The sequence below is a fragment of the Orycteropus afer genome, unplaced genomic scaffold, assembly GCF_000298275.1.
Source record: "Orycteropus afer afer isolate SDZICR_OR568_19922 unplaced genomic scaffold, OryAfe1.0 scaffold00126, whole genome shotgun sequence".
Classification (NCBI taxonomy): Eukaryota; Metazoa; Chordata; class Mammalia; order Tubulidentata; family Orycteropodidae; genus Orycteropus; species Orycteropus afer.
The window spans coordinates 5,067,958-5,078,890 of record NW_006921713.1 but is presented as its reverse complement, the minus strand read 5'-3'; the positions used below and the strand labels follow the sequence as shown (position 1 = coordinate 5,078,890).

The 10,933-nt window shown below is 37.1% G+C and overlaps 1 protein-coding gene across 1 annotated transcript in view; it reads left to right on the top strand.

Annotated features, from left to right (window-relative positions):
• The window catches only part of PTPRO (protein tyrosine phosphatase receptor type O), a 159,440-nt gene that overhangs the window by 113,764 nt on the left and 34,743 nt on the right, over positions 1 to 10,933 (top strand). The window contains exons 16-18 of the mRNA XM_042781480.1: positions 489 to 557; positions 3,809 to 3,892; positions 10,796 to 10,831. Coding sequence (XP_042637414.1) covers positions 489 to 557; positions 3,809 to 3,892; positions 10,796 to 10,831 — 189 coding nt within the window. The remainder of the gene's footprint in view (positions 1 to 488; positions 558 to 3,808; positions 3,893 to 10,795; positions 10,832 to 10,933) is intronic.

Here is a 10,933-nt window from a genome sequence, read left to right as displayed (position 1 = left end):
CATTTGACTGCTAACCAGAAGGCTGGTGGTTCAAACGCACCAGCCACTCCTCAGAAGGAAGGTTGGGCAATCTACTTCTGTAGTGATACTGCCTCAAAAACCCAAGGAGGGGTCTCTATGAGTCAGATCCAACTCGATGGCAGTGAGTTAGATTTATATAGATATGTTATACCCCAACTAGTTCAAAGATTTAATGTAGGGTCATGAATGCTATTTGGAAAAGATTGTGAACCGAATCCTATTTGGCCTCAAATAACTTGATTTGGATGTGGGCAAATTGTAAAAAATTGTTTTTTGTTTTGTTTTGTTTTTGTTTTTACTGTTTCTTACATTAGCTATTATGGAATTTATATTAGCTATTTTTCTTGTTTTCAGTACATTTTATAATTTCATGCTGTGATTATAAGCCAGTAAACATTTTGCTTTATGTCAAGGTAAAAGAGTGCTCTGTCAAGCAGTAACTTTAACATTGTGGTTTCTTCAAACAGGGAATGTGGAGCTGGCACATTTGTCAATTTTGCATCATTAGAGAGGGATGGCAAGCTTCCTTACAACTGGTGAGTAGTGTTTTAAAACATGCCTCAAGATAGGTTAGCTCGGCGGCATGTACTCCAAATTTAACATCTTTTGGGGATAATTTGCTTAGCCTGATTTTCCTTTGACAATGAACTTTCAAAGGTTGCACCTTCTTTACAGATTATAATAGTTTATGTAAGTTTAATACCATACAGAAATGGAAGAAATGTTGTAGTCTGCTCTGTATTTACTATATTAAACAAAAGACTAAAGCAGTCATGTAAATAACTGGTAACTACAGCTGGTAACTGTAGCAAAGATGGGCTAAAATGCAGGAGCCACACCAAACAAGTGGTGGCTGAGGGTACCAGGAGACACTCCATTGAAGAGACAGAGCAGTGATGCTATCTAAAATTCACATCTCGGTGCCTGGGGATATGAGTCACCACTACTGTTCAAAAATTAAGTAGACATATATGGGCAGTGAGTTCTACTCTTATACTTAAGGTAAATAAGTTTCAAATACAGGAAACTCCTATGAGAAAACATGGCCTCATTTTTCTTCATGCTTTAAATATTAAGAACCTGGGAGGAGGTATTTTGGTAATTAAGATAGTATTGTGAAGAGATTAAATTGGTTGGCACTATACCTAACAAGTGAGCTCTGGTGGCATAGTGAGTAAGGCATTTGGCTGCTAACCACAAGGTCTAAGATTCAAACCCATCAATTGCGTGGTGGGAGGAAGATGAGGCAATCTACTTCACTAAAGATTTACAGCCTTCGAATCAACTCCATGGCAGTGGGTTTGGTTTGGTTGTTTTTACACCTAACAAAGACACATGAGAATTAAGTCTAAACTGTTAAATCAATACCCAACAAAATTGCTAAGTAAGTAAACATTTAATATTAAAACAGCATTACTTACATAGTCTAGTTTGTGACTTTTGTAAGCAACCTTGCAAAGTACATTTAAACATACAGTGTGTGATTACCCAATAAGCAAGGTCATCATGGGCTTGCTGGTGCTTACTTACTGATCTGTAATGAACATTTTCACATTTTTTCACCATATCAAAGAGTCTGCTTCTAGATATGGCTGGCCTCTGTCTTTCTCCCAACCCCATAAGATCTTCCTATAAAATCAAAGCCTCTTATCAAATTTACAACCCCTGAAGGGAGTTCTCATGGTACAGTGCCTAAGGCATTTGACTGCTAACCAGAAGTCTGGTGGTTCAAACCCATCAGCCACTCCTTAGAAGAAAGGTTGGGCAATCTACTTCCATAGAGATCCTGCCTCAGAAACCCAAGGAGGCAGTGAGTTTGGTTTTTTTTTTTTTAGTTTTTGTTTTACTGGACCAGAGTACCCAGTAAGCACAAGCTTATTTGTGCTTACTCACTAACCTGTAGTGAACAGTTTCACTTTTTTTTTTTTTACCATATCTTTTATGTGAAATTGTTCACTACAGATTAATAAGTAAGCACAAGTAAGCCCATGCTTACCTTCTTTATATTTGGTAATCTGCCCCTGAATGTATACATTTTATGTTAATTCTTGGTAAGAATTTTCTAACCCACCAAACAATGGCCAATCTTAAAAAAAAAAAAGATACATGGGACTGGAAATTTCACAGAATCAACAAGGGAAGTAGGGCTTTATTCAAAACACTTCTCTGGCTGGGCTCTAATTGAAGCAGGATTCTTTTTAACAAGACAGTATGGTAGATTTTTTTTTTTTTTAACCTGAATAGATTTCTGTTATTAAAATAATATTTTTAAATGTTATTAAATAGTCTAACTGTGAAAGAAGAGAAGTTCATTAAATTCTTGATGGTGAGAAGTTAGGAAACCTTACTAGTTTTGTAAACATATATTAGCACTCTTATTCCAAGATTAGGAGCTCGGGTAGCATAGTGCCTAAGGCACTTGACTGCTAACCAGAAGGCTGGCGGTTCAAACCCACCAGCCACTCCTCAGAAGGAAGGTTGGGCAATCTACTTCCACAGTGATACTGCCTCAGAAAACCAAGGAGGGGTTGCTATTAGTTGAGCCAGACTCTATGGCACATAACAACAACAACATTCCAAGATTAGGATACTGACTTACTGATCAACAGATACTTATTTCTTGCCTGGTCCTCCCTAGCGAGGACTAGCGCTAGCAGAGAGAGCAGTGGGGAGTGGTCCATTTAGGAATTGACCCAGTGACTTGTACTTACGAGAGCTATGACTACATAACTGGTTACAATTTATAGAATTTAATTCTACCTGGACCAGTTATGGGAGAACTGAAGCAAAGGAAAATTCAGTTCAGGACATTTCTATAAAATCAGATAAATTCTCCTGCAGTTCTTGGAAAAGACATTTTTACCAGCATTAACATTTTCTGGCCAAAAGTAGACAACTCAGTGGGGAGTTGTTATAACTAAAGTGACAAGGTGACAGCATTTTTCCTAAATTTCAGAGTAATTAAAGATGCAGCTACAACTTATTTTTAAATTTCCATTAATAAATGTTCTACTTTACAAGTGGTTTGAAAATCTGAAATTAGATTCAAACCAGACATTTTAAATCAGCAGTCTGAATTAGAATTAAAGTGAAATCAAATAATTTTGCTTCCACTCAGCCGAGTATCAGTAAGATTACAGACCAGCAGTTGATGAGCTACTTATTTTGAAAGAATGAGAACTGAGCACCATATATACTTATGTTTTAAGGGGTTATATTTAGAAATAATGTATTAACATAAACTAAAAATGGTACAGAACGGCATACGTAGTAATACAGCTTTGTAAGGCTGTGTCTGAAAAGCCTAAAGCAGCATTAAGTCACTCTTTACCATAACCAGTATACTAAACTGACCATCTATTTCCTCACACAGGCTGCTATTTAGTTATCAAATGATGTTGTAGAGGTTTCTTAAAATAGGGCACAGGCATTGGAAGGGTAATATCGAGAATAAAAATCAAGATAACTAATGAGGCATTTAAGAGCCTCGTTTAACTGAATACAAAATGTAATCACCAAATAGCAGACTCATTGACACAAAATAAGTTGAAAGAAGTAAATCTGATTACAATATAGTCATGTGTGAATAAAACTGATTTTGTCAATATTATAGCACTTAAGCACTCACATCTAAATTTCACAGAATGGAGTAATATTTAATTGTAATTAAGGTACTTGTCATTTTAATTTATCCTGGTAGGTAATTTACTGATATTTATTCACAATTTATATTACTAACTCTTACCACTTTTTCGTCTTTGCATCTGTTATCTATTAATGCTCACAGGCGTAGGAGTATATTTGCTTTCTTAACCCTGCTACCCTCATGTCTTTGGACTGATTATCTTTTGGCATTTTATATTAATCCTTGGTAAGTGATCTTTATTTTTTACTGTTTACCTATCACACAGTCTTTAAAAGTTAGCTTTCAAGTAGTAAAGAAAAAAAAAAAGAGCAAGAGAAATATTTCTTTAAAAATATTTTATATATTTGACAGAATCTAAATTTTTTAATCATATATTGAAGTGGATTAAAGCAGTTGATGGTACCTATAGTGTTTTTCCTATTTTCTTCTTATGATGCTCTTGGCAAGCTTTTCTTCCATTAAAGTCACTCAAATGACTGATGATAATCAGTCATTTGTTTCTCCTTGAATCAATCCACTGGCCTCCATCTTCGTCAATGATACTTCCCCTTTTTCTTACCTCCTTCCTCCATTGGAGAGTTCCATATTTACAGGAAGGCAAATCTGCATTAAGGTAGAAGAACCCAGAGAACTATTCTCTGTGTTTGGGGCTTCAAGTTTTTTATGATAATGATAACTCAATGAATATTTAATGACTATGTGCAAAGGGCTTTGCATAATTATCTGATTTAGTTCTCTCCACAACCCTGCACCTAGAAGGTCTATTTCTTTTCCTGAGCCTTAGGAAAAAAGGGTCACAGTTTCCTGGAGAACTAACAAAGAAATCATTGTCTCTAAATATTAATCCATGAGAGTTAAGTACTAAATTATGTAAAGAAATTTAACGTCCCCTCAGGGAAGAAAAACGATGCAAAGCAAACTGGTGAGTCATTTATTCAAAAAGACAATTGATGAAATGTTCTTTAGCTCCCCTGAGGACAGACTACAGTTGGCAAAATGTAGGACTTCAAATTTCACTGGGAAAAAATATATATTAAAAAGGACGTCTTCATAATAGAGATTGCATTTTAAATTTGTATTTTACAACAAAAGGGGAGGTAGAGACCAGGGTAAATTTTTTGAAACAAGATAGGCAATGATATATAAGTAAAAGAGTCAGAGGAATGTACTAGGAGACCACTGAAGACCCATTCACTGTTTTTCTAATTTTGCTTTTTGTAACAGTATAGGATTTCACCATAGTTGCAAAAAGGGCATGTAGGTGGCATCTTCTGACTTCCTCTAACTTCACAAGGAGACAGAATCACCATCAGCAGCCCAAGGCTTATTCCTATGAGGCCAGACATGCCGCCACCCTCCAGCCCTTTTAACCAACTCTGACACCAATTGTCCCTCCCATGGCAATTATCGTTGCAATGGCCACACAGAAGTCACTGACAATATTTACAATTATAGGGTTTATTAGGGAAGTAACAGGCTGCAATTTGGGTTCAGGAACACACTCCTATCAGGATAGTTTTCCCTCTGCTCTGGATCCCTGGCCCTTGGCCTCTTGGAGTAACCTCTGCTCTGCTCCAGCAAGTGTTACAAAGCTCTTAGCTCTGCCGATAGGTACACCCAATTGCACCCTACTATGCTAGCAAGTAGGAGCTCTGGTAGCATAGTGCCTAAGGCACTTGACTGCTAACCAGAAGGCTGGCGGTTCTAACCCACCAGCCACTCCTCAGAAGGAAGGTTGGGCAATCTACTTCCATAGTGATACTGCCTCAGAAACCCAAGGAGGGGTCGCTATGAGTCAGGTACGACTCGATGGCACATAACAACAACAACAACATGCTAGCAAGTGGTCTGCCCCAAGGCACTCAGCTTTTTCGTTTGATGGCCAGCAAGGACGCCACTCTGTCTCATGCCTCTTGTTTCCATTGCCACCGTCTCGTAGCCAGGCGTCTCTGCCAGGATGTCTCTGCCAGAGTGTCTCTGCCAAGGAGGTCCAGCGCAGGGATCTTGGGTCTAAGGACGTGTTCCTCTTCACCTCCAGCTCTTCTCTCTTGATGGCAGTGAGATCCCCACTTCTGCCCCTAAGAGGGCTCATTTTAAGCCCAGAAGCATAGCAAAACTAACCAATCCTCACATTAGAGTTCCATGCACTATATTTGCATGGTCCCACCTAGTAATCTAGTGGGAGTCACAAAGACTGGCTAGAAAAGCCCTACCAAGTAATATACTGCGCCACAATAGTCAACTCAGTATTTTCAATTTTTAACATAGATAGTTTTCATGTATAAGTAACTCACATAAGGGAACTCTGGTAGTGTTGTGCCTAAGGCACTTGACTGCTAACCAGAAGACTAGCGGCTCAAACCCACCAGCCACTCCCCGGAAGGAAGGTTGGGCAATCTACTTCCGTAGTGACACTGCCTCAGAAACCCAAGGAGGGGTCACTGTGAGTAGGATCCGACTCGACAGCAGTGTGTTTGTCGAGCTAAATAGCTCACATAAATTCTACTTTGACCTTTAAAACATATTTTCCTTTAAATCAACATCAACTACTAATCATCCTGCAAAAGGCAGAAGCCCTCACACTCCTTCCTAATATGCTTTCCATTTCCTCTCTAAATTGTCTTCTTGCATTTTGCTGTGATGCTGAACAGGTTTCAGTGGAGCTTCTAGGCTAAGATGGACTACATAGAAAGGCCTGGTGATCTACTCACCTAATAAAAAACCCTATGAATCACATAGTTGAACTCCAGCCAACCCTGTGGGTGGGCAGTGTTTCCTTCCATATCCTACCTACTACTGGAGTATTTCTAACAAATACCCATCAGAGTACCCTCCACAATTTGCAACTAAAACAAAAGAAACAGGTAAATAATATTATGTTCATTTTCCTACTGAGTTCTTTCAGGTTTTCTTATCTTGCCTGGCTAGTTTTTCCAGCTTATATCAGATGGCCACATGCCTATTACCATTTCCTTATGAATAGGTCCCTTTGGTGAACCCAGCCTCCCACTTCAGTAACCCCTTCATGATCCACTATTTTTAGTGCTGATCAAATAGCTTGAGACCTAAGGTTAGGGAAAATTCTTCAGTTGCTTTTAGATGAATTGTCCTGTCACCATAACTGCTTGTCTCTGGGTGAGATGAGAAGGCAAAAGCTAAAGTCCCCTGGCTTTCCACCACTTTCCCTAAACTTCACACATTTCAACCAATGAAAATACACTGAACTTGAACTATGTTCTCAGCCTTAGGCTGGTGCTATGCCAAATAAAGAAACAAAAGTCACGGTCCCTACTCCTTCAAGCATTAGGCACCGATGGTTTCCATAGCAGAATTCTCTCCTTCCAAGTGGGAGCCCCATGCAGGTTAGATACCCATCCAGTGCATCTCATGTGCAGCCACTGTCTGTCCAGTGGAGGATTGCTTGTTGCTATGACGATAAACAGGCTTCAGTGGAGCTTCTAGACTAAGATGGGACTAGGTAGAAAGGCCTGGTGATCTACCTCCAAAATCTAGCTAATGAAAACGATGAATCACAAAGATCTAACCCCCAACCCATCATGGGAATGGGCAGTGTTTCCTTCCATTGCGCATGGAGTGGAGTCTTCAGGAACCCAGGTGACTCAAAGACAGTTAACAACTCCTTCAAGTACAGCTGAGTATTCACACAGACACTCAAATTTCCTTCTGTTTGCTACTCTTTGCACCAACTAGGAATGCCGACTCAATGGCACATAACAACCACAAGAATGTCTTGGTATTTTCCCCTGCTTCCATTTGCTAAATAGTCATTTTCATTCTTCCTTTAAATGTCCCCATTTTCATATTTTTTACCTATGCTGTTAACAAAAAACAGAGGCTCACACACCCCTTTCTGACACACTGCCTGCTTCTCTAAACTCTTGTTGAAAAGGTACGCTCCTGTTGATTTCTAACATCCCCCTGTTGCTTCCAGTGCCTTTGTGTGGAAATCAACAGACTCTCTCTCTTTCTCTCTCTCTCTCTCTCAGTGTTGCTCAAATCTTTTCCTGGGGTGATAGTAGGATCAATGTGGAGCGACAGTGCCCACATCATCTCAGGATTGCATTCTGCAAGAATGTCTCCCTTTAATGATCTTAGATTGTGCTTCCCGTTCAAAGCAATCTAATTTGAACTAGATCTAACTAAATTCAGTGTTATTAGTCTCTTCTTTTACTACCACAGTCACCTTCATTATTCACCTGCCTGTTCTAAATCCTCTGTAGTTGATAGTTTAGGCATGAAGCAACATTTAGCTTAAAATACTCAGCTTTATTCATGATTATTGCATGTTCTATTTGGAGAATGTTATTACCCTAAGGATCTTTATAAGATTTGGGAATGGTTTCCATTTAGCTCCTGGAAGAGTAAGTAGCACCTATGAAATGGGGTTTTTTAGTATTTTGCTTGTTTGTATTTTAAACTGTTACAAAGTCCACATCTCCATCATTGCCTCATATTCTTTGGAATGAATTCCAGTCTGGCTGGCTTCCAAGATTTATCATAGTCATAAAGGACTTATAAAATCCATCTTAACTTAAGTCATTAGGCTTTGAACATTACCTAATATAAGTAAAAGAAAAATATTAAAAGAAATGCCGATCCTGTATATATATATACCATTTGTTTGATGGGTGTCATTATTCAGAGCAACGTTTGCAATGGAAAGGTGATGCCCTAAGCATCATCCAAATTTTCACTATAAGATGCCCACGAATTAGCTCTTTCTATATAAAAGTGCTAACAGTGCATTAACTTATATGTTGACAAATGAATTTTCTTTCACTTTGGTCTTAGAATGAGCACAGCAATTGAATAGGTGGGAAAATTCTATGATTGTTACTACCACAGCTCAGTCTTGTCATGTTCCAGAGCCTTAAACCAAAAACCAAAAAAAAGGGAGCTCTGGTCCACAGCCTTAGGATATAAAAGTCCTTCCGAATCTTTAGGAATTTAGCAAAATCTAAATAGAACAATGCAAGTTGTACAAAAATCATAAAGAGATAAACTTATGACAATAAGTGTGTGGTATTGTCATAAATATTATAAACATATAATATTTGTTATATTTAAAGTTCATTTAATCAGTGAATGAAATGGAAAGGAAAAAAAGCATCTCTCCTGCATGAATCAGGTTTCTTCACAGCTGTTGAATAGTAGCAGCTTAATATTTCAGCAGTGAATTTATTCAGTGTCACCATCGCACAGACATTTGTTTCTTCCCAGTTTTCCCCAAAGTCTGCACAGATAGGTTTTTTTTTTTTTTCCACTCCCAATCACAAAATATGTTGGCAGTCTCTTGACTTTCCCAGAGCGGTTAGGTACCTAAGCTTTCACAAAAGCAGTAATTAAAAAAAAAGAAAAAAAAAAAAAAAGGCTTCTACTGAACAAACTAAATGTTGGGATTCCTAAAGTTAACTAATTCCACAGAGTGAAATAATGATAGGTATTTCTTTAAGTTCCCAATGTCTATGTGATCCAGTTATGTACAACAGTAAAGTGTTTTGGATTTTTGGGGAGATGGGGTGAGGGAGAGACAGGATAAAAACCGGAATGTCTATTCCTTTCAATCCTAAGCATGGAAAACAAAGAGGATGAGAGAGAGAGAGAGAGGAAAAACAAAAAAAAAAAAAAAAAAAAAAAAAAAAGAGAGACAGTAGCTAGTAAATAGATGACCTTCACTCAGAAGTGGGAAGAAATAAAAACTACTTGAAAACAAGAAACAACACTTGCCTTTTGGGATAGTTCCTACATTTCTTGCCTTGCATCACTTCCTTCCCATCCACAAGTCCCATTTCCCCAACCAGGACCTCACAAGCCCTGTGCAGTATCACAAGCCGAGTATCAAATTCTTAATTGAATCATTAAGTGAAATACTGAAGGTATTTTGTTTCCATTTAATTCAATATGCATCTATAGACCATCCTCTATGCGTTCATTAACAATGCTCAGCCCTGGGATAAGAGTGGGGAGCACCATCTAGCAAGGGCATATATGTAAGTAACAATAATACAATGTGAGAAATACTCCAATATCAAAGTCTTCTGAAAGTATAGAGGAAGCAAGTGCTTCATCCTTCCTGAGGTTTTAGGAAGTGGAAGTATCCAAGCATTCATAATTTTGAATACAAATACATATTTTGGCTCATGAAATTACTAAGATTACAACTTGTTATTTACTATAAACTATTTATTTTCTGAACATTTATGTGCACTCATTAAAAATATGTAAAGATCTTTAAAAATTACTTATAAAAATTGTGTATTGTCATCTCACTCAAACTTAATCTGGTATTAATATTTATCATTTATATAAGATGATAAAAATGCACACAATAACAGAATGTTTCAGAAGGTCCTATCTTCTCATTAACTAACTTAGGTCAGTTAGCTTGCTAACTGGCTGAAAGAACTACCCTAAATACCTCAAACAAATGTTATCAACTGAAACATGCTTTAGCATTGCATGTATTTGAACTTACAGACTAGCAACGAATTAAGAACAAGCAAATAATAGGTCCAATTAATCAAATAGCTTCAAAATTAGTTGAAAATTAGGTTGGAACAATTTCATAATAAAAGTTACATATGATGCATTTCAAAACTGATAGCACAAATTCACATCCCCAGCCAAAATGTCAGGAATATTTTAGTCTAAATAAAAAATATATCTCCCCTCTCACCATGAATTCTTCAATTCTCCATTTATTTCCATTTTGCCCATATAATCTAGAATATTTAGGCAATACATGCTTTCTTATTTTTACAAAATATTTTAGCAATTTAAAAACCAATACTAAAAAATCGTATCTCTAAAACTCATTTACATATGTGTATATGTATATGAAATATAAATTGTAGTACGTTCCCTGAAATCTAGAAGAAGTTTAAAAATGAATCTGAAATTATTATCATTACCATTTAAGAAAATTAGTATCATTATCATTTAAGGAAAAATAATTAAACAAACCTGAGTTATATTCAATAAAAATTAAATAAAACTGAGGTATCTGATGTAACTACTTAAAGCTTTTCAATTTAAACACAATGTTAATCAATTTTTTTCTTTCAAGATATATTTTTATTTTTCTTCTTTTATTTTCAAAATTCTCAGGAGTAAAAACGGCTTAAAGAAGAGGAAACTGACTAAGTAAGTTTCACTTGCTAGTTCCTTTTAAAGAGGCAAATGCCTAGGATGATAGCTAAGCACAGTACAAGTTAGTGTGTTCGACAGGGACAAATAAGACTGTGC